We start from the raw sequence: 25598 nt of genomic DNA, 5'->3' as shown, positions 1-25598 counted from the left end.
TACTGCTAATTATCAGGGTATTTCTGCCATTCCTCTGAATTTAGGGTTGAAAATAAACTAACTTCCACCAGGCATCTTACAATGAAGTCACTTATTGTTCGGGGTTACCGTAATCCTCTTGCGCATGTAATTTTTGAGGAGAATCAAGTTCACCTAAACATAATCAAATGGAAATATATTAGAGATAGATAGGTAAATAGAGAGAAATAGTCATCTATCTATTCAATAAAAGAAATTCTTCACAAATTCAGTTACTTTCACTTCACACACATTATTCCGAGTCCTTTCACTTTGCAAACATTGCTCCGAATCCTTTTCCGCATAGTAATGTCGCTAACGTTCTCGACTTTGGTGCGAGCTGTTCCGGGTTTGATTCCCGGTGGGGACACTCGATTGAAAAAGTATAAAAGAAAAAGTATTTCAGGCTAGCCATCCTGACCGAGGGTTTCCTGGGTTTTCCTCATTCACACCAGGCAAATGCCGGGATAGTACTTAATATATAGGTCCCAGGCTGTTTCCACAGCCTTCCCTTTCCTCGGGCAGTGTGATCGTCGAGAGACGTCATCCCTCATACGTGACAGGTTAACATGGCCATAAAAGCCAAAGCCTAGAAATCTAATTCCTACTCCTAATTGTAATCCTTTTATATGCAGGAAGCAAACAGTGCCCAACCCTTGGGTTTGGCAGGGTATCGTGCATCATAAGCTGCCGCCACCGGGAAGAATGTACTGTATTTACACGTGTATAACGCTCACTTTTTACCCACAATTTTAACCAAATAAAATGTTGTTTCTTACAACGAAATAATTTCGACAAATTACACCAAATCACATATGCTTTCACTAAGTCAATTCATATAACATAAGATCTTAACACAAGAATACAAGTTACGTTTACAAATTTCGTTGGGAGTAATTTCGAACTAACCATTCTTGTACACCTAACAGCTTTACAACAACCAACCGCTAAGAAAATGTTTTGAGTCTAAACTGTGTTATTCTTTGTGTTGATTGTCCATTTTAAGATCAAAAATATATAAAACATGACCCTTAAAACGTAACTCTAATCTTCAATTTTGTTTCTGAATTTGTGGAAGAATTGGAAGGAATTCAGTACGACATAGGACACAACAGCGAGAAAAGTGTCATCTATCGGTGGTTAGAAGCACGCATGTAAGAAGCATGTGCAAACTAATGGAAAATGTGATTGTAGAAGAAATACAAACACCAGTCCTATTAATAACTTTCCAAAAATCTCTGGGACATGTGTATTCCTCCGCTTGGAGCGAAAGTTTTAACATCAGATCCGAAACATATATCAGCAATGGAATCTGACCCCGGGAAATTAACCATTTAGCCACGGTCAATTCCAAAGTGGGATCAATTACTCACATGAGAAACATGCACGAACTTCAAATGGTTTAGCTGGAAAATATGGGAAAAGACATTTAGGAAGGCTAATATAGTATAAAATGTATACAAAGAATATAATTGAATTCGCAATATAAAGGAATTTGTTTAATACAGACCAAATCTGTTATTTCCTTCATTTCAAATAAATCATGTAGTCTAAAAAGAAGTGATTTTTCGCACACGAGATGGCATTAGTGTCTCAAATCTCAGGGTATATGAGTCGAAGCAGGTCAGGCCAAACGTCATTCAACAACTGAAGCTAGTAGATGTACAAGAAATGTTGGAATTCTTATAATCATACGTGAAGTATTGCGCCGTGAAGATGAATGAATTTTCAGGAAAACTGCGGTATATTTTACAATTTTATTTCGATGAATATACAAATGCTGCGCAGGCCCGTGAAGAAATTTGTATTATAGGCAAGATACAAAAACAACACTCAAAAGTCGCTTTTGTTCTAGAAATATCGAAATCCAAGATGCTCCTCGCAGTGAGCGACCAGTCACAGAAAAAAGTTATGATATTGTGGCAGAACTCGAGCACGACCAGTACGTAAAGAGCCATAGTAATAGCAACAGGATCGGAAGTCCAATTTTAACAGAACAACTTATATTAAACAGAAACGGTACGGAAGACCTACAAGTAAATAATCATTAAGTCATTGACTTAGAAACTAAGTAATACAAGTGAAACCAAATAAGTTCCATACGTAACAAATACTTTGTTGATTTTTCTAAAATAGGTGAGAAACCAAATAAGTTTTATAAGTAAAAACAAGCATAAAAAAATAAATAATAATCGTTAAATATTTTAACACAGGAGGGAAATCAAATAAATCAAATAAACAAACAAACACACAGGTGAAAATGAAAGAATTTGGTTTCAATGTAATAAGAAAACTTTGTTTTATTAGTAGTTTGATATGTGATTTTCTAAATGTTGTATTTTATATATGCATGTATGTTATGTATCATGTTTGTGTAATTTCTGAACTACGCACTAATAATTCATATTTCTTTCAGTCATGGTTAATAAAGAAAAAAAGAAGAAAATGTACCTGAGATAGCCAGAACTCAGGTCCATAAAAGCCCACAACCTACTTAAATAGGGAGGAATAACATCTGGAAAAATAGGAGAGAGATTATTCAGATTGGGTAGTTGCGTCTGCCGATATATTTGGCAAAGGTAGGGGCAGTGGAGAATAATACTAATAATAAAAGTAAAAGTAACGCCAATGATTTAAACATTCATCACCAAACAGCGTTGAACCATTTGGACAAATCTGGCTATAAAAAGAAGTTTCATTTGGGTGCCACTTGATGTGACTCAAAAACATTTATTCGATGCAATTTTTATCAGCGAATCTCTATTGAAATAACGAACTTCAGTCCTTTGTGGAGAGGTTGACCACGATATGCTTAAAAAAAGGTAATCAAAACAAGAAGAAGATTCAAAGTTTATGGTAAAGCCCACACTGACGCCCAAGAAGGTTATGCTGTGGATTTGAGACGGTATCGTGCATCATAAGCTGCCGATATCAGGCAGAATAATACCATTCTGACCTGTACTGTCGATAGCGCGAATGCACCTAGCAATTCAAACGAAAAAGCTGGAACTGGTCAGAAAGGGTGTCCTACGGATAAATCACGCTAACATCATCAGTCCCCATACATCTTTAATGAGCAGTTAGAAATTACGAGAACTTAGCTGGAAGGCTTTAATGCATCCACCAAATAGTCCGGACCTAGCACCGTCAGACTAACATATGTTTTGGTCTCTGTTGAACTCTCATATTGGTGTTAAGTTAGTTTCAAAAAGAGGCCTGAGAAGACTATGTGTCACTTACAAGAATAAATAAATAAATAAATAAATACGTACATACATACATAAAACAGCCAGGATAATGATGTTGCAGGTTGCATAGCGACAGGATTATGATGTTGCCGTCAAATAGCAAAAGATCATCACACAAAATGATGCACATGTGATTTGATAATGTTATTTTACTCCTAATAAGTGTATTTTCAATGTTGACCTCAAAAGACTCAACACATTTTAGATAACATAATAATAAAATAAAATACAGGACTTGAATTCACATGTGGTAGAGTCTCAATGCTAGGTTTTGGTTCCTCCCGTCATAAACCTTGAATTTTTAAAAGCATAAAATTAATTAAGTTTCACTAAAGAAAGTCTACTCACCCTTTCATTCCAAGATACAGATGTTACTGAATTTCCATCACTGGAGAGGTCACATAACCGAGTGACTTGACTAGTACACGCTGACCACAAATATACGCAGCTCCCTAGGCCTACGCTCAATACGTTCTCCGACGACCAGTCTACTAAGTTTAAATAGAAATCGTCTTGTAATTCTGGAGCATCTAAAACCTGAAAAAGAAGAACATAAGGTAATTTTAGTGTAATGCAATAATGTTAAATTCATTCGACGTTTCTGAATGAAATATCTCATGTGTTTTGTAAGTAAATAAATAAATAAAAATTTTAAAAAATACGTGTTTAACGAATACATCAATCGTAGTATACCGGATGTCTCGAAAGTCCCAGGCCATAGGCTAATTCCTCGGTCCGAGGCCACAAGTTGAGTAAAGATATTAAAAAAAAAAAAAAAAAAAAAAATGGAAATAGAGGAAACTTATTGGAAATAGGAGGTTTTCAACCTACAATGGTGGAATTTTTCCAATTGCATCGGTGGTCTGGGCTTCACACTAGTAAAAGGCACCCTATGTTAAATGGGAAAGCGAAGTTCTTGGTTCAGTGGGCTCTTTCCTTGGGTCCACACCATACCAACAATATAGCACTGCTGAGAAATGATTCGAAATGTTTTTTAAGTTCACTTATTTCCAACAACCTTCCTCATAATGGAATTGGCCTATCGTCCCTAACTTTTGATACACCCGGTATAACGATTAAAATTACCGAAAATAATCAACCCTAGCAGTACTAGTAGTTATTAATAATGATACTAATGTACAAAGAGAAAAATGAATTTGTAATGAAATTCTCTTACTTCTTAGGTCTTCGGTATTTTGCTTGTATTAGCTAATTTTCGAGTCCACTTTGGGATCTTCCTCGAGCAACTAAATAATAAACAAGAGGGTTGTTACATAAATTCTAAGCCTAACTAAGAAATATTAGAACTAGTCATGTAACACTTTTAGGCTGTATTTATTTATTGAACCTTTCTATGATGTCATACCAAGTTTGTATTAACATCGACTTTTATTCTGTTGTTACAAATCCAGAAAGACAGAAAAGTGAGCGCAGTGTGACCAAATGAAGAAAGTGAAGGCGACAGCTATTACTGAATATCTCCACAAGAAAGGTTTAAAGCCGACATGGTTCTACTTTAGTTTATAGTATCCCTTCATATGACACAGTAAAGAAATGGGCAGCCGAATTTAAAAAGGGGAGAACCTTTATCGAAGATGACACTCAATCAGCAAGGTCCGTGGAAGCATTAATCAGGAGAACATTGACAAAGTACATGAAATCATCATGGATGACCATGAGGCAGATTGCTGAGACAGTGAATTTATTTACTGCAAGCATTGACAGAATTATCACCCGAAAGCTGGAAATGAGCAAGGTTTCCGTGAGATGGGTGCCAAAACTTTTGACACCTGATCAAAAAGATCACCAGACTCAACGTTTCAAGGAACAATCTTCATCTCTTCTGGACAAATCCAAATGCCTTTTACACTCGCACTCCTGGGTTCACCATTACCAACCAGAGTTCAAATAGTTTCAAGCAGTGGAAACATCCCTCCTCCTCCTCCTTACGCCGCTGCCGCGGAGGACAAGGTCAGTGTTCTCAGCTGAAAAAGCGATGGCTACAGTTTTCTGGGTTTGGGAAGAGATAGTCATGGTGGATATCTTCCACAGGAGAGCACAGTGACCGGGGAACACTATGCAGGTCTTCTACGACAGCTGCATGACAATATTCGGTAGAAGCGTCGGGGGAAACTGATAGCAGGTAATGCTTCTCCATCAAGACAATGCACCTAGCCACAAGTCAGTCATCACAATGGCAGCAAAATATTCACGGTTGCGGCTACGGATTGGTTCCCACATGATCTGGTCCCTTCTGACTTTCATCTCTTTCCAAACATCAAGAAAAAGTTGGAAGGTACTCATTTTGACACTGATGATGTAGTCATGCATGCCGTAGATGAAATTTTACACGTCTTTGACAAATCATTTTTTACTAGCGACATTAATGCACTTGAACATCAATGAGTAAAATGTGTTGATTTGTCTGGGAACACCATCCATAAACTCTCTGCCGCTCCGTCTATAGGTAGGCTTAGAACTTTTGTAACAACCCTCGTAATTAGATAAAATATGGAACAATAAAAAACGCTGGTGTGAAAAAGCAACATCATAGAGTTGCGAAAGAATTGCCGAACACAAGAAACTATTAAAACTTTGCTTTTATGTCGAGTTTAAACACAATAAATAACAAATAAATACCATAATTATTAATTGATGCGATACGATGCATTTTTATTAACGATAACTGAAAATCTTCAAACGTTAAAACATCCAAAAAGCACAAAATTTGATAACTGTTTCGAGGCATTCCTAACTTCTATCTCGGCACACTGTTGTCTTTGAGTGATTTAAAGTATGATTTTCTTTTTTATTTACTGCAACAGTCATTATGTAACCAGAGGAACTATTAATTGACAAGGAACTATTAATTGACAAGAAGTATATCAAATACAGAGTTTGCTCAACATAATACTTCTACATTACTCCATAATCCATACGTTCTCGTAAGAATTAAAAGGACCAAGAACTAACGTACACACACGCTCGAACTATGAACTGTATTATTAAAAATTCAGTACGTAAGCATATCAATTTTACCTACCTTGAAAGGAATTCTTGAGATTTTTCTCGTTGCTTTCTGTGGCGATTGTAACAGCTTTTGACTTTTTGGACTTACTGGCGACAACGAATATGGCGAAGATGCGTCATCAGCTCCAGATCTCTTAGTTGGCGTATACTGAAAAAGAACAGCATACACGTTAAGGAGTTGTTGAACATATATGCATGTCATCCATCACACAGTTATCATGTCGATTAAGACTGAAATGAATACATGAACATACAAAATATGAACACAATATACGAATCCAAACTTAGAAACGTGCAAGAAGATTAAAAATGCTTCCATCACTTACGAGCAGTATATATCATGGTGATGAGTCATTTAAGTCTCCTTGAATCCTTCATACAACTTTAAATGTAATTAATTTGTCTCCGGAAATAGGCTTGAAATGGTTGTGGAATTGACTACCATAATTCTGACAATTTCGAAAAATTTCCGATCCCTTCAAACGAAAAATCACTGGCTGTAGTGTGGTTAGTCTAATACTATTAATTAGAGAACCCCCAGCTTTCACAACTCGTCCTGCGGTATCACATTATAAAACCACGCCGACAACACTTCCAAGCAATGCGCAATGGGTCAGCAAGCATCCGTCACCGGACAGCTGTCTGCTAGGGTCTAGACTCGCCTGCACGACCTGAGCTCCTACGTGGCTACGCGGTTAGCGTACGCGCCTTAGCGGAGGAGACCCGGGTTAGATTCCCGGTGGGAGCTCATGTGGTTCGGATTCCACGTTAATCAGTAGGTCCACGTCTCATGTAACCTCGCTGCTGAAAGGGACGCTAAACTAAAAATCAACCAATCAATCGGCTGCATGAACTGTAGTACTGGCGACTGTACGTATTACTTACTCTTCCATTTCTCGCCTCTCAAGTTTATCGGTGTATTATCCTATCAAACGATGAATTATTCTGAATCGTGTTTTATGTACAGAGAAGAAAACCTTTCTGATACAGTACATTTCGTCTAGAGGTTAGCCAATCTTTCTTCAGCCCGCATTTTCTTTCTGCAACGCTGTCTGTTCTGCTGCCTGTTGTTCTGCTTTGAAGACTGTCCCTTTCAGCACCGAGACTATATGAGACAGCTTAATGAGATTCAAAAAATAAAGTTTAATCGGAAAAAGAACCTGGATCTCCCGCGCCGAAGACCAATATAGGCACGAGGGAACTTTGTCAAACGACGTAGCACCCATGTTCCTTTGACACATGAAAGAAATATCATAAATTAAATTTTTTCAGTACAAAGATGCTTTTCCTAGTAGACTGCTAAAAATAAAAGTACACAGGGTGAGGCAAAAACATGTTAACATTAAATGACTATTCTTTTTGTTTTTGTTTTGCAGATTAAACCTTGGTGTGCCGATATTCAATTGAGGAACGAAGGAAAATAGTTGCCTGGGTGGAGGTTTTTCAGTCCCCAAGCATCGTATAAGAAAAATTCACGGCCTGGACCGGAGGGGATGCACCTTCGCGCCTGACAATTGGTAGGATCTACGAGAAGTTTGCAAGAACGGGGTCCATTCAAGACGATTGCAAGGGAGACAGTGGTAGAAAGAGATTCTGTCCGAACTAAAGAGAATATCATCCTCGTCGAGGAAGCGATGGTAGCCAGCCCAACCAAGTCATCGCGCAGATTTTCTCTAGAGACTAACATTTCTCAAAGGTCAGTGGTTAGAATTTTACACTGTGATTTAGGAATGAAGCCAAACCACTTGAAGTTGTGCAGCATCTCACAAAAGTGGATAAGTAAGCACGTGTGAATGTTGCACAAATTAGCGTGGAAATGGTGCGCATGGATCCGGTCATTCTGTTTGTTTTCTGACGAAGTAACATTCCACGTCAGCGGTCGTGTGACTGGACGACCAAGCACCCGCAGGAAGTCTCATGCGGGATTCTCCCAAGGTCAACGTTTTGTGTGCAGTGAGCAAATTTGGAGCGATTGCACCCTTCTTTTCTGAAGAAGAGACCGTCATGGGAGAGAATTACCTTGCCATGCTCAGCACGTTTATGGAAGAGAACGCGATTGCCATTCTCTAGCGAGGGTGCTTTCAGCAAGACGGTGCCCCTGCCCATTACAGTCAGATAATTCGAGATTACCTGAACACGTTCGATAAACGATGGATTGGTCCTCTCCCATAGCCAACACACGTTCACCCGACTTGACGCATGTGATTTTTGGTTGTGGGACACAGTCAAGGATCGTGTGTATGCCAGCAAACCTAGCAACATGGACGACCGGAAGCACCGCAACTATCAGGTCATCGCTGCTATCCTTGTCCAAATGATCCAGAGGCCATACAATCAACGATAGTCAGACTCCATAACTGCATTTAGCGGGATGGGTGCCAAATTGAAACCCTGTAACCAAACCCCTGCCTTGTAATTTCATACGAGTAAACCCTCATTTAATGTTAGCATCTTTTTGCCTCACCTTGTATACATACCTAAGCGATGTTGCAATTTGTACATTCAGTGACCACTCTTTCCACTGTATATTTAAGCAAGACAATATCAGTATTTTATCTGCTTCTTCACATTTTATAACCAAATCCCTTGCTTTATTTTCATTTTCTGTCGCTTACGTGTATCTGATTGATGAGTAGGCCTACCTCAAATTATTGATTAAACATCTTTAGGGGGAAAAAAATGTAGCAACATTGGATCCAGACGAAGATAATTCCACTAGTAACTATGCTGCACATAAACTTTTAAAATCGAAAAACTGACTTTCATCAAGCACCAACCGTGTGAAATTTCGGAAGAAAAGATAAGCAGAATTTTAAACGAAGTAAAATTGCCTATAGTGCCCACAAATACGAAGGAAACAGAATAAAGACAATTCCAGAAATGTTTAAATTAAACCGAAAAGGGAGATCATTAATAATTGCAGAGAGAAAATTACATCTCTGGAGAATAATCATTTTTACTTGTGCTATTGTTCGTATACAGACAAAAACAATTTTGTAGTCTGACTTTTGATGATATTAGAGCGTATTATATCAGATAAATAGTAATTAAACTATGCAAGTACACATCTGCTTAATGAAGTCAGTCAAATTGAGTTCTTGTATTTGTGGTATTCTTAATCTTAATCTATCCACTCTATCAATTCACTGTAGCTCCTGATGTACTGTTTTTTATATATATACTCTTAAACCCCAAAGGAAAGAACTGCCATCCTATTCCTGTTTTATGGGTCTAGTTAACCTACACCTAATTCTGCTAGGCAAAGGGACTAGAAAACCTACCTATTCACGTACATACATACAGGGTGCATATAAAGTCTCTCCCTGATAACAAACATTAATAACAAGAAAACAAAGAATGATAGAAACATGCGATCTGAAAACATCGCTTGTTGATACTTCAATATTTTGCCACAGCCTGTGCTGCCACCTATTGCAGCTGACCACAGCGCGGCAGTCATTTGTTTAAAAATGGCGTCAGCACAGCAGAAAGTAAAGTTAAGTGTGTGTTTTGTGGTATCATGAAACAAAATATCCCGTCACAGTTCAACGAACATTCAGGAGAGTGGACAGAAGCCACCACATGTTAAGAGCACAAAGGAATGGTATAACAAGTTTACTGCAACAGGAAGTGTTTTAGATCTTGATAGAAGCGGTAGACCGAGTGTTAATGAGGAAAGTATGGAAGCTGATTGTGTTGCTTTGACCCGAAGCCCACGGCCTTACGTTGCGCACCACGTGAACTAGACATCCCGAAGTCAACTGTGTTAAAAAAATTTCACAAAAGCTTGAAGTTATACGCATATAAGATGCAGATTGTTCATGCGTTAACAGAAGACGACCGTGGAAATTCTCTAAATCATGCAAAAAAAACTTTTTGAGTTTTTCCTATTATCTGCCGCGAATCGCATGTTTCTATCATTCTTAGTTTTATTATTAATGTTTGTTGTCAGGAAGAGACTTTGTGTCCACCCTGTACATCTGGAAATAATCGGTAGAATACCCAGCTTTTTATAGTGGCTTAAATGATAGCAAACAATGCAACACAAAAACACGACATACAAAGTCAGATGGCTGGAGATCGTTCGGTCGATTTTACTATAGGACCAAGCGCTTTCTACGTTCTCTTGTTTATCTACCCAACAAACTATTCTTCAGTGGGCAACGGAAGAACTCTCATGAAGTAAAACATTGAAGACAAAACCCAGTTTCTGAAAGAAAGAGGGGCTAAGAATGTATCCTTGTGAAGGAATGCAATACACACTTTGAACTAACCTATTTCCATTTTTTTCATATGCAGAGAAAGTTTCCTCACACTGAGGGTACAAAAGAATTACTTGATTCGTGGGCATTCTCCATCCTTTTCCAAGGAATAGTTCTTTAATAGACTACGTAATTGTAGGCAGGACATTTTGAAACCTATAGCTTCGTCACACAAAACAAACACCACATATGTAACAAACCTTAAATAAGAGGAAACCTCAGCGACCTGCCTCATATCTTTTCTCCTTCATCCCACACCGACTTCGAGAGTCAAATCTTCACCCAGCTGTAGAGAGCAAGTTCTATGCGATATAGCTTATGAATTGTCTTCTTTTTATATTTTAGGAACACTCCCCTATTTTTAATTTAATTAATTAGACGACATTAAGGTACAAAGTTTTCATGTCTTTACAGGTCTTATCATGTATCTTCTAGTAATACCAAGAACAAGAAATAAGGCAATAAAAATATGAAATATTAAAGTATCAAAATACAACATTAGTTCACCTTTCATATTTACAGAGATCAGCTTTATTGGTTCCCAAGCAACGAAAAATGTCAGGTCGGCAAATATTTACCTGAAACAGGTTTCTCCTCTCTCCTGTTCCGACAGTTCTTCGTTCGTCACATTGTCCTTTGAGATCCTCTATCTCAGCTCCTAGTAATTCATTTTTTAAAAGACACGAGTAGACTAAGCCATCACGGCCTCCTTCACCACTGTCACGAGCCTTTTTAGTTGCTACGCCAGTACGTGAGCCATCCTGAAATAAAACAAATCACATTTTTTTAAAAAAAAAATCTACTTTCCTCAGCCAGAAATTAGTTGACAATGTGGAACTATACCCTTACATTTCAATACAATAACAAACTATGGGCAGAAATCAAAGAGAAACCTTTATTATCTTCTACAGCAACTCACGCAAGGAGGCAAAGAAAGTAATTCTCAATTCAAATGAAAAAATCTTTGAGTTTTACGTCCCACGATTATGCCCGTTAGGCTAAAGGAGGCGGTGATGATGAGAAAGAATGAAATGGTGGAATGAAGAAAGTGGGAGGAAACGGGAGAACCTCGAGAAAACCCATGCACACGGTGATTGACCACCACAAAGTCCACTTGGCACGAGCTGGAATCGAACCTGGGACACCACACACCAGAAGCGAACGCTCTACCACTGAGCCACCGCGGCCCCATTCTCAACTCAACATCATAACGAGGAAAATTTTATGTATTCAGGATATCTCCAAACCTAAACTTCATTCCATTTATTTGCACCTCAATACAATTACTGATAATTACGTTGAATCGTGTCTAAAATCAGCTCTCAATATTTTGAGCTCTCCTACGTAGACACTATTCATATTGAGACTGTTTTCAGTAAGCAACAGAAACCCAGCCTCTGATACGTGTCTAATTTTGAAGTATCAACATCAGTCATCTAACGATCCCTGGCAACGCTCGAAAAAATCCCGGGTGCAGGTCGCTATGGCAATTGGAAATACAAGTCCCTAGTGAATTAAACCAGATTGAAAAAGAACCATTCTATGTCAAATCAACACAAGTTTCAAATAAATTCTACCTTACATCGCTAGATATTGATGAAATTCGGAACAATTTTTGATACTACTGGCAAATGGAAAAGCCTGCTATTTCAAGTTGATATGTGGACTGGTTTCGAAATTACAGCCTCTCAAATTTCTCAAAATTTACCAAAAATTGCGCAATATTTGTTCGATTGACATTTTCGACTTACCTAAGTACCTAGGACATTCTTTAAGATGTCACTTAAAAGCTTATAAAAATTCTAAATTTGACTTTCTCAAAAAGTCGTATTTAAAAAAAAATAAAAAATATATATTTTTAAAATAAAAATATATGTATTTCAAAAAATAAAAAATATTTTAACCCCAAAATGTTCTCAAAAATTGCATGAGTGGTAACACTTACAAATGTCCTAGGTCCATAGGGTCAGCGGAAAATACCAATCAAACAGATCTTTCAAAGCTTATGAAAATAGCTTTCATGTGGTACATAACGCAATAGAATTTTTTGGAAATCGAATCTGGGTTTTCAGTTTACCATGCCAGTGTAGCACAAACTCTTGAGAACAGTGTCATCAGAACACATGGACTGAATTATAACTATTTATTTACAATACGAGGGTGATTCAAAAGTATTGCCTTCAAGCCGAAAGTATTGCCAATAGTACTGCAAACATTGTGAGCTGTTTATCATTAATGCACTGATGTTTAAGTTATAAAGTGTCACTTGTTTCACCTTCTTATCTCTTCTCGTTCTAAAGTAATGAAGCAATCCATTGCATCCAATGGTGACGTCCGGTTCAAACAGTGGGCTGTTATTGAATTTCTGACTGCGGAAGATTGTGCGCCCATGAACATTCATCAACGGCGAGTCGTGGATACACCATTACGACCCGGAAACGAAGCGTCAGTAGATGACATACCGCCACATCTCCTCTCCTACACAAAAAAATGAAATCTTTAGTATTACGTCCCACGGTTATGCCGGTTAGGCTAAAGGAGACGGTGATTATGAGAAATGAATGATATGGTGGAATGAAGAAAGTGGGAGGAAACGAGAGAACGCCGAGAAAACCCACGAGCACGGTGTTTGTCCACCACAAAGTCCACACGGCGCGAGCTGGGATCGAACCAGGGACCACCTCCTCCGCCAGAAAATTCAAAGTTGTCTCACCTGGTGGCAAAGTATTGTTGATATTCTGCCTCACCCTGCTTATAGTCCGGATCTTGCCCCTGCGACTTTTGGCTCTTCCACAAACTTACCCAGGATCAACGCTAATTGTGATGCGGAGATGAAAGCAGCAGTTCACCAATGGTGTCGCCAACAGCCACCACAATTCTTCGTCGACGGCATAAAAAACCTTGTTTCGCGTTGGCGTAAGCGTGTTAGTAGCAATAACGGGGACTGCGCCTATGTTGAAAAATGATGCCACCATTTGTAGCTGACACTGCAAGCTTTCCACTGATAGCTGTATGGGTGCTAACGTGTCAAACACAAATAAAATTATCACCTTGGAGGCATAACTTTCTGAATCACCCTCGTATAACAACCAGGGGCGGATCCAGGACCGACTTCTGGGGAGGGGGTTGTTATACTGTTACTTTTAAGGGCTCCAAACTTTGGGATGGGTTTTATTTATATATAAAACATAAAAAAGGTTTACTCTTCTCGGGGGGAACAATTCCCCCCCTTCCCGTGGATCCGTCCCTGATAACAACAAACAAGAATAATGTTCCTTTCTACATATTTTTAGCTCATATTTCCAATACTTAACGCAAGTGGTGTTGCTTTAGTACAATATCTAATCTGCACTGTTGTGCCTGAACGACCATGTTGTAACATAAGAACATGATGTGAGAAAAATCGGTTATTTCTTCTATTTCTCATACACAAATAAAATACTTACTGAAATGGTGGCGAATGAGGTTTGCCAAGTATTTCCTGCTCGACATGGTATAAATCTATCACTACATCTTTGTTTTGATGGAGAGATCATTATGGAACGTCTTGGAGAACTGATAACCATGGCTGGCTGCAAGGAATAACATAAAACATTGTCAAATATTTTTTTTAATGTAAAAAAAAAAAAATCAAAATTATAAAATACAACTAAAAATAGTCTAAAATGAAAAGCGTTCATAAAATACATATATCCCATCACATGCTATTGCGTGAGAGTTACGAAATAAAATACAGATCATAATTTCTCTACCTGTAAATTAATTTGTGATGCTTATTCCACATTTTCTTATTTCTGAATGTTGGTCAATATTCGAGTGGTTTGATGTAAAACACTTGAGTTATACATCGATTTAGTTCTTTTCGAAGTCACTGACCGAAGAAACTACGCATCGCAAAGAAGTACCGATTTTTCCTGTTAGCTGTACAACTATCTTAAAAAGTTAATAATCTTTCATGCAAGTTTATGTGCTCAGTCAGATTTTATTTTATTTTACAAAAGGCATGCTTTGTGAAACTGAATTGAACTGAACTGATTTTGAGTTTAACGACTCTTTCACCAGCGAGGTTATATTAGACATAGATCTACTGATTATATTAGACATAGACATAGACCTACTGTGGAATCTGAACCACATGAGCTCCCGCCGAGAATCGAACCCGGGCCTCCCACGCCAAAGTTGCCTACGCGAACCGCTTATCCACGAAGGAGCTCGCATGATTTGTGAAATTAAACATTGTATTAATTTGTTTCGAAATTTTTGTTAGGTATGCGTGCACAAGCAAATTTATTTCGCACCTAACTAGAAATGAGGAAGCCACAGACAATTAGCTGTTGGTTGTATTGGAGCTTAGTGTCCATTTCAGCAGCAAAGGCTATATGAGACGTAGACCTAAAACTTAACGTGAGTTCATAACAAGAGCACGCAATAGGAATCGAACCCGGGTCTCCCGCGCCAAAGGTGCGTACCCTAAGCATATAGCCACAGGGGAGCTCAAAAACAAGCAGGAATAAACAGACGAACAGCAAAGTTAGGGTAGCGAAGGTGCCGCGGCAATGTAATTTACTGTTGTTGTTCCCTTAAATTAAGAAAATACGCATAAACTGTTGTAATGTATATAAAATATGTAGTGCTTTGATTATAAGGATTATGTTAGTGAGGTATACATTTATGTATATTATTTCTGCCATATTACTTTAGTTAGTCTTACTGGACTACACAAGTAAGTTAATTGGAGGACATTAATTAATAGATGCATTTAACTTCCTTTTCATTAAAAAAAAAAAGAAAGAAAGAAAGAAAAAAGAATTTCATAAAAGAGAAACTACCTCCAAAATAAAATTATTCACCTGCTAAAATCAAGATTACATATACCCTTTATTCTATAATACATTCTTCTCTGATTTTCTAATGCTCCTGAAAATATTTTCCTTTTAGTACACAATGATTATCTAAGAAAAAGAACGCTAAATAAGTAACTTTTCCTTCTTAAACAATATTTTATTTGATAGGGTAGAACGCGAGGACATTTTCATTAAAGTTTAAAAGTACAATTTAATAACTCAGAAAAAAGATAAAGTAATGGTCATTCAACTTATTTATGTAGATAGAGAACATGTAAGTCAACTCTGAACACAGGAACAGCGTAAAAACTCACGATTCACTATTATACGACTATAATACAAGGCCAGTTTGAAGTAATCATTTAGCATAGGTATGCGTGCTTCTCGCATTTGTCTCGTTTTACCTTTCTACTGTCTTCTTTTACGTACACTGTCACCGTCGCTTTCCGCCTTCTTCTTATTACGTATCCCTGAGAGCTTCAGTCCGCCCTGAACGGAAATAGAGATAACAGTAGGTTGAAATGATCACCAAGGACAAGGTTCTAGAACACAGGTCCCCCTTCCCATTTAGCCACGGCTGCCAACTAAATGGGTTTCACCCGTATTGTACGCATTTTTCAACATAGATACGGGTGTACGGGTTCCTATTCAAAATGTACGGGTAAACTAGTAAGTTTGACACTGGTTTTCTCTTATTGGTTAAAACCAACAATTCCATCATTATTGTCATCATTTATCAACAAAATAAAATAAAATAAAATAAATAGCCTTATTTGTCTACTCTACTGTGATTACAATCACAAAGTAAGATACGATCAAAGTAGTAACTTTGTATAAGCCCAACAGTAATTGTCTAGACCCATGCAACATATTTTTTTAAAAAATGCATGGATGCGTTTAATTGAAATAAGATCCAACTTAACGAAATTGAATTTGGAGGACTCAAGCTACAAATGTACGGGTGAGCAGGTTTGAAAAGTTGGCAGCCCTGCATTTAGCTGTAATAAAGACAGAAAACAACGTGCCCTGCGGGGATCTAACCCGCCTTCACTCGCTGACGCTCGCTCGGCAATACTCTGTGAATTAAAATTTAAACTTTGGTAAACCTTGCTACTAACCTACATATGGGGGGGCCCTGTGTTCTGGAACCTTTCCATCACCAAGCATAGGCTACTGCAGTTTGTGTGTGTGTAAGTGCTTTAATGTCATATATGTGCGTAAGTACATCGCTTGTGTAATTTGCGCACAGTTGGGCTCAAGCTCCAGGAAAGAGTATAGAAAGCAGTAGGAGATAATTGGTATAAAAAATATAATTTTTGAACAATTATTTCCGTGGCATCCCTCAACTTTACCCATATCAAGCGGGATGACGAAATATGCCGCCACAAAGGAAGTATACAAGGCATCAAGTTACTATCTACACAAAGAAATGTCAATTTCACTGTTGTAAAAATTTGTGCTCTTGTTTTTAATCTGTACACTTGCTAGCAACAAAACGATGTAATTACAGTAAACGAAATGATACCTTGTCAGTTTACTATCATTTTTTTTTTCTGTGTAATTACATCAATTAACATGGTCTATCTGGAAGTGCTTATTTACAACAAAATAATAGTGCAGCTGCACAATAGTCCGTAAATTAAAAAAGGATTTTACTTTCTGTTCCTTGCTACAAATTATTTCCTAAAATGTACTGGACTATTATCCTGACACATGCCAAAATAATTGCGTACAGATAGACAATATACGTGGAAACTGATATGCTTCCTCTTACGGGCATAAATACGCAGCCAGGCGTACGTCGCAAAAACGCCTGTACAAAAACCCTTATACTAGGTGGCTACAAAAACCGTAGGCATTACCCGAGCAGACGGTTCCACCAAATTTTGACACATTTCTTACATTTTAAGGTTAGTTTAGAGCTTCGTACTTTTTTTTTTTTTTTTTTTTTTTTTTTAGCACACCATGCACTAAACGAGGAGCTCCATTACTACTTGCTGATCAATTTCAGCTGGGCTCAGTATAAGTACAGTGTGGACGTTTGGCATAAAAACTATAGTGCATGAGACACGAACCATCTTGTGCTAAATGGCCACTAAAAAGCACGAATGCTATTTAACCGAATCAGAGTAGGTGCGCAGCAGGGGAATCCGAGCGGCAGCAAGGGGGTGCGTCTGTAAGGTACAGGCGCGTCAGCGACGGGGATATACGCATAAAGGAGAATATTGGAAGTGCACACTTACACATATAATACTTTCACTATCACTCAAAATTCATTTCAATTTGTTGTACAGTGACATTAATTACATATATTCACACTCTGATTCCTTCACAAAAAATGTTTCACAACATATTCTATTTACAAATTTTCTATTAGGTACAATCGTCTACTCGATTGAACCCAAAGCGAGAATGCTATCTAACCGAGTCAAGGTCCTAGCTGCGTCGGAAGGGAGCAGGCACGTCAGCGAGGAGGGTATGCACATAAACAAGGATAGTGCAAAAACATTTAATACTGCATAAAACGTCGTAGGCTCAAGTACTTGACACTAGTAGCTCTGTATTTGTACACATATATTATAGGTTTCTTATATCGTGCAAATATAGCTACTCTGCCGGTGGAAATTTGTATACAATCTCCTTGATATGCATTCACTCATTTTAACTTTAGTATAGCCCTCTGACAGTAGCATTGCACTTGTAGACATAAAATACTGGTTTCCTATATTGTGCAGAACTGTTCCGATAATGGGAATCAATATCCTATACAATCCCTTTTCATGTATAGTTACTTAACTGTATAATTACAATTTTCGTTACGAACTATTCTGCACCAACACCAAAATAATAATAACATATAAAATAAATAAACGGATAGAAGCGTATTGTATATACAATTCATTCGTGTACAAGGAAGGTAAATCCATCTGTCAAAACATTGCAACTCTGATCGACAGATTACCTCTCCAATTGCAAATCTCACCACAAATTGTATCAGAAAAAACACATTACTTAACCCCAAGGAATCAATAAGGATGATTTCTAAATGTTTTGTATGTACTGCATTTACAAATTAACAGTACGAACTGTCACCAAACTCCACTGACACACTTATCATTCACGCACTTTTATCACTTTTCTTGCAATAATTGATAAACACACAATAATTCGACAACACTGTATGTTCTTTCTTGATAATATATTTACTAAACAAACGGTACAAAAAAAAAAAAAAAAAAAATGCTTTATCTAAATTCTCTACTGTCGACGAAAACAATTCTTGAAAGTGAAAGGTAACGGTGACTGTTTTATTCCTCTATAAGCAATCTGCTACACTGCAAATAAAAATTTATACACTTCGCATAAAAATACTTATCAAATAACTCAAGTTAACTTAGAAACACACATATTTCACTGTATATTAAATCCATTTTTGTCAACAAAAGAAATATTTACCTCCTCCATTTACATGACAAGCATCAACCACTTCACTGTTGCCAGTTCGTGAACGCTAAAATTCCTCACGTTAAGTGAAAGATAATTTTGTATATTAAGGCGCTGTTTTAAAAAAACAACTAATAAAGATTGTCTTTAAAAAATGTATTTGCTCATTTTAACGTTGGTTGGCTCTACTTTTACCACATAAAATGTGTAAAGAATCCAGTATCAGCCTGTAGTTTCGTTAATCACGTCTTAGTTCTATTGACCAATTGAGTCCGTTCTCTCCAAAGTGAAGGCTTTTGAAATTGAATTTGAATCATCTTCTTCTGTATTCGTATTCTATGTTCTTCTGGTGCTGATAGTTGTGGTTGTACTGCGTTAGTTATAGTGCTGGTACAGTTCCGAAATCTTTCGGACAGTTCAATAGTGAGCATATGAGGATCCAAATGAAGCCAGTATTACAATAAGGAGAAATGAGGTAAGAACGTCTCGCACGCTATGTTGCCTGTCATTTCGTGTCTAGAAATTTGGGGCCTTATGCAGAGTCGTTTTGACGTTTGATTAGCGTCATACTAAAGGCCTGACTACTGCAGGAAACATCTCAAACTCTTTAGTGCACGCACTAAGCACGCGTCAGAACGACTCTCCATAAGGTCCTCAGAATCTATTCTTAATCATCACAAGAGAATGCCTATAAATAAAAGTTGCCAATAATGGAAAATACAATTACCGCTATCGACACACGCTTATACGTAAAAAAAAATCGTATCTTTGTTTACAGAACTCAGCTCCGTAACGGTTTGTCAACGCAACGAAAATCTGCATTTGATTTTGATGTGAGAGATGACGTTACTCAGCCTCAGCCTTTATATGAAATTTGAAGTTATAGGTGCTCAAACTAGAGTAGGGGAGAGTTGTATAAAACGGGGACATGCTGTTTCTACATGATTGGGGCTGCTTACTACGGCAAGGCTATGTATTATTGTTCAAGTCCACAATTAAACCATTTTGAGCAGGAATATAAACATCACTGTACATTTAGTGTGGACGTGTATTGTTTTGAATTTTTTGCGAAATGTTTTTCGATGTGTCGCCAGCCTACTATTTGACTTACAGCCTGATTACAAGTAGAAATAAATTTGCTAAGTACACTAATGTATTCATTAGATTCATGCCATTGTTTCATGTTTCACATATTGGATTACCCAGGCACGTAGTCAAGGGGTGGGTCCGGGGGGTCCGGACGCCCCCCCCCCTTCGAGACCATAAATTTTAAAAAATTAAGGAAGGATGAAACAAAAGGAAACGAGAAAAACAAGAATCAGAGGAAGCTACAGCAAGCGTTTGGTTACTGTTTCTTATGGGGAGTTTTGTGTGCAGGAAACGAGGGGAGGGGGTCAAGGTAAAAATGGATGTAATTGTAACGAAGCATTCCGAATTCCATCAAGCTCCATGCTAATTTTATGGACTATCGAAAGAAATCTCGTTGCTATGCTTAACGACATTAAACGAAGATAAAAAGAAGACAGAAGACAAGAAGAAGCGAGCTCAAATGACTTCGGAAGATCTTTTTCAATACTGTTTTATATTCTTTTACTCAAGATTTCTTCATAGTTTGTTATTAAAATACTTACTAGCATATCCTCATATTTTTTTTTTTTGTCCTAACATACAATTATGGGTATGTTGCCAATAAAATAGCATATATTGATTGAGTCCCTGGTGTGAACAACAGATTTCATGTCACGACCCCCCCCCCCTCATTAGGAAATCCTGACTAAACGTACCAATATATGTTGCCGGTAAAATAGTTTAGAATAATCGAGCCCCCTGATGTGATAACCACAGTATTTCGTTACGGACCCCCCCCTATTACGAAATCCTGGCTACGTGCCTGGATTACCTAACCCATGAGCATAGGGAAGCCATGTTCTTCCATGTATGTCACATTCTGCTAAAACGGGGACTTAGAAGGTAGTACAAATTGGGGACGTCCCCATTTTAGACGACATGTAGCATCATTATAATTTATTTATAGTTCGCGTTTTACAGTCCACTCGAGGCTAAGATCGCAGCACATTATAGGCCAGAGTTGAGGCAATGCTAAGGAAACAATCTGGTTAAAATTGACAACGTATAACAGTGGAACATAAATCCATAAAACGTCTTTCTTAATTAATGTCTTGTTGTTAGATGTACCTGATTCTATAGTTTTAGCTGATGACAACAATCCTACCCAAGCCTAAAGCTATTGCTTTCTTATATTCATACATTTTAACACACATATTTCTTTGGTTACCACATGGTATATTCGTATATACCGTAAAAATCAGATATAGTATATACTATAAATCATATAGTAAGGGCTGTTCTACGGTATATGCCTTTAAAACGGATCTACAAAAATTAAATATAAAATGGAGACAAGTACTTCTGTTTTAAAATTGATCTGTATTTGTACATAAATGTGTATGATCAATGGCTGATGTCAGCGTTTGTTTCTTGTCTCGTCGTTGTAGATTCCAAGATGGGGCGGTATCAGAGGAAATCGGACAAATACAATTGCTCTGAAGCAAACATGGCTGGAACAGTCCAAGCTGTTCTGTAAGGTGAAATGGGTTACCAAGGAGCTTCTGCAACATTCAACGTCCCTCAGACGGGGTAGAAAGAAAAAGATAGAAGGCACGAGAGAAAGCCCTTCAAAGAGTTTTTTGATCTATTGGAATATCTTGATGAACAACATAATTTCTCTCCAAATGATGTTTATAATGACGAAACAGGCATAATGATAGTATCCAATAAGCCACCTAAATGCTTGCTCTTCGTGGGAAGAAACAAGTAGGTGCTTTAACGTCATCTGAAAGAGGGGTTTTAGTGACTGCAAAAATGTGTATGAATGCGGCTGGTAATTTTATATCCGCCATGCTTGTTTTCCCCAGGAAAAGGGAAAATCCTATGTTGATGGACGATGTTCCTGGGTTCATTTCCTGTGTATCACGAGAGTGGCTGGATAAATAAGAAAAGTTTTTTGGTGTGGTTTAACTTTTTTTTAGAATCCGCAAATCCTGCTTCCGAGAAACCTGTCCTACTTCTATTAGATGGTCACAATTCACATGTCAAGAACTTAGAACTGATCAATCTAGCAAAGAAAAGGAAAGGAATTTTGCTTTGCTTTCCACCACACACAACCCACAGGTTTCAACCTCTGGATATAAGTTTCATGGCACCTCTAAGTATTCTGAAAAGGTAAGGAAATGGTTGATTAACCATCCTGGCCGGATAGTAACAATTTATTAAGTAGGAAAACTCTTCAATGCAGCTTCAGTGCAAAAGGCAGTAAATGGCTTTAGGAAAACTGAAATATGCACCTTAAACAGAGATGTATTCACTGATCACTTATTCGCTCCATCTGAGACTATCAAAAGATTATCCGGATCGACAACTACTGTTTAGTTTGCCCACTTGTATCCATAAACATCTGTACCAACTTGGGTCCTGCCACCAACTGCTGAATCATCTCAACACTCCACATCTGGGCTGCCACTTCTCCGATATAAAATGTTGAATCCCCTCAACCTTCAACATCTGAGATTTATTGAAGGGTTGGATGCCAGAATCAGGTAAGTCTACTCTTAGAATTTTTTCCGCAGCTACCTGTTTCTTGCTCTAACTTCAATATGAACTCTGTATGTAGATACCTCCTTTGCATTATAACACTGAATATAATCATCGGATCCACATGATTTTTGCACACAATGCAGAGTGATTTTTTCCTATAGGGACATGTGAAACTTTTCGCTACAAAATATGATTCTGGTTGTTGCATCCAACCCTTCAATTGGGACCCGGCGGAAAATTTTTGAGGTTTTCGCATTTCGACAAGGTTACTCATGCCTCTACCTAAAGAGCAGGATTAAGAAAAATAAAAATGATAAAAGAAAAGGTAAGGCTGTTGTTTTTAGTTCCTCACCATACGAAGCTAAATTAGAAGGAGAAAAAACGAGAGGAATAAAATAAGAAAACATCTACAAAAAGGTTGTTTAATAAGAGTACTCTTGAGGAGAGAAATATTGAAAGATCTACTAGTAAAGAACGAAACGTGAGCAAACGCATTCGAATGAAAAAAAAAAAGATATCTTGTCTGATAAAAGTTGTACTCTTAGAGATCCAAAGTAAAAAAAAAATCAAAATGGAAACAATACCATCTTCATCGTCGGAAGAGGAAGAGAATTCTTATCTTGGTTGTATTGTTTGCAACGAAATCTATAGTCATTCGAAAGAAAAAGGAGGATGGATTAGATGTTCTGGTTGCAATGGATGGGCACACGATGCCTGCTCTAATGCGGACAAAGAAGATGATACCTTTAGTTGTGACTTTTGCAGCATCTAATGTTTAAAATGTTGTTTATTACACAAAAGTGTTTTATTTCTAATTAGTTTTGATTATTTAGTACGAAAAACTCATTTTTATTTCTTTTTTGAATAATTGTAAACAAGATATTTGTAAACAAAATATGTGTATAAGATATAAAGAAGTTGCAAACAAGATTTCAAATATTTTAAGCAAGATATTTGTATGTTTTGAAAGTATTTTGGTAAGTTTTTTAAAGAAAATCCCGTTTTACCCCACTAGTAGTATAATACGGGGACTTTTGCTCTTTTTTTAGTTTCCCTTATTTTTTGTTAAAATAAAATTTCCTCTGATACAAAAGAGCTTGTTTTATGGTAACCAACATTCCACTGAAGGTTTTGATTTATTCTATATCTAACGATTTTATCATTCATAGTTTTAGTTTTATGCACCAAAATATATAAGGGTCCCCATTTTGTACAACTTTCTCCTGCACTTGGTTCAAATGACAATAAAATGTATAGGTGATTTCTCACAAATAGAAATAAGAAAGCGTAATGTTGTTATAGATAAGATTGAACTACCAGGAAGAACTTCAACAATATTTGCAAACACCAACTTGTTCCCCCAGCAAACATAATCGTCGCAATCTCCTCCCATCCCTACCAACACTAGTCAATTCTCGGCAAATAATTCCACTAATATCAGTAAGATTACCAATAAAATGGGAGAACTCTCTTTAGTAGTAGCACAGAATGCCATGAGGGGCTTTCAATTTAGAAGAAACAGGGACGGCCGGAATAATGAACAAAGAAGTGGGAATAGGGGGAAATTATTTAAAAAGGGGGACAAGTAATGATGATAATAATACTTCCAATTGAAATAACAATAGGAAAAGTTTAAAGGCGAAACGGTTATTGTGTGCCACGTGTTATCAGGAAGGACACAGAGCCAGCCAATGTTATCAAAATACTAAATCAGGAAACGAATAATCGGGTCCCAGAACAACACACCAATTCTGTGGGACATTAAACAAGAAGCAGAACAACAACCTAGTGGACAAGTTAACGCAAATTCCTAGGCAGACAACCAAGCAATCAATACATCATCATCTGTTAAAGAAAAGGATGCTCTTTAAACTCAATTTATTCACTAGCGACATGTACCAAATAACCAGCAGGATTGCTCTAATTTAAACACTAAAGAAAGTATACTACTTTTTAGTGTCCGAGTGGACACAGACATCTTGTCAGTAATACTGGATAACCGATCTTCACTCTCCTTATGGCCAAAGAAAAACCTGGCCAAATTTTAAGCTCATACTATTCTCAACTAACATTAGAAAGATTTCAAATACAGTCGTTAAGCTAAGATATACAGCACTAATTAAATTCAATATTGGAAAAGCTATTTCTCCCCATTACTTCAGAATTTTTTCCAACAGAGGGCGGCAAGACAAAACAAAATCGTTGTCGCGGTTGAAATTCTCACCAAGTTTAATAATACCAGAATCACTAATAACATAGCCGTAGAAGCTATTGAGGAACTCCTTATAGAAGAAACTATATTACACTTTGGCAAATTATCTTATTTACATCTCTACAGAACGGAAAGATATATCCTATTCACAACGGAAAGAGACTCCAAAATTTAGCAAAGTTCAATAACTATGAATTCAAGTTGTGTCCAGATTATAATCAGAATAACATCGGAATTATGGAAGTTTTTAATAAAACTGTACAAAAGTCACTTAAATTCTTCGTTTAAGAAAAAGTCAATATAACCAAATCTTATACCGTACATAATCTTTGCTATAACTAGCACTATTCAGACAGGAACTAACGAATTTAGTTTTTCCTCACGTACGATTTTCGAACCTCAAATCCAAGCAGACTGAATTGAAGTCAACATCGCATCTCCAAATAGAAAGAGTTCTTTTAATTAAAATAAAAGAAAAAGTCAAGAAAAATATTTTTAAACTTGTGAATACCAGGAAGAAACTGGTAAATTACACTTACAAACTGACTACAATGCAAATGACAAAAGTTCTGATTTATTACCATTTCCGCAAGAGAGAACAGGCTCAATGCTGGACAAACAGCTACGAGGGTCCAGCTACCATTTGTAAGAAGTTAAACCCAAATTTTCATAGAGTTCGACTACCTGACTTTTTCAAAGAAACAACTCAAAACATGGGTAGGGAAGTGGCAGACGACGTTTTGAATAATCAGTTCTGCGGTGCATGTGATAGTGTCAGACCCGCAACTAAAGGGGGCTAGGGGGCCGAGCCCCCTAGACTTTTCGTGGCCCCTCCAGTCCTTAACACAAAATGCTATTATTAATACATAAAATCACAATTTAGTTATTTCTAAAAGAATCTTTAATGACTTGGCCCATCTAACAT

The 25598-nt window shown here is 37.3% G+C and overlaps 1 protein-coding gene across 3 annotated transcripts in view; it reads right to left on the bottom strand.

Annotated features, from left to right (window-relative positions):
* The window catches only part of fzr (fizzy and cell division cycle 20 related), a 33224-nt gene extending 14228 nt beyond the window's left edge, over nt 1–18996 (bottom strand). The window contains exons 1-5 of one of the 3 annotated variants that reach the window (XM_081741336.1): nt 18859–18996; nt 14005–14130; nt 11137–11319; nt 6310–6444; nt 3615–3803 (exon numbers count right to left, since the gene is read on the bottom strand). In XM_081741336.1, the coding sequence (XP_081597462.1) occupies nt 3615–3803; nt 6310–6444; nt 11137–11319; nt 14005–14130; nt 18859–18867 (642 nt within the window). In that variant the 5' untranslated portion in view covers nt 18868–18996. Of the gene's footprint in view, nt 1–3614; nt 3804–6309; nt 6445–11136; nt 11320–14004; nt 14131–15806; nt 15879–18419; nt 18576–18858 lie in introns of those variants that run through there. The other 2 variants (XM_081741338.1, XM_081741339.1) reach the window with 2 other exon arrangements.
* Nucleotides 18997–25598: the final 6602 nt, after the last annotated feature.

This window comes from Thermobia domestica, chromosome 15 (genome assembly GCF_964235325.1).
Source record: "Thermobia domestica chromosome 15, izTheDome1.hap1.1, whole genome shotgun sequence".
In the NCBI taxonomy this organism is placed as follows: Eukaryota; Metazoa; Arthropoda; class Insecta; order Zygentoma; family Lepismatidae; genus Thermobia; species Thermobia domestica.
The sequence above is the reverse complement of the archived record's forward strand: the minus strand, read 5'-3'. Positions and strand labels throughout refer to the sequence as shown.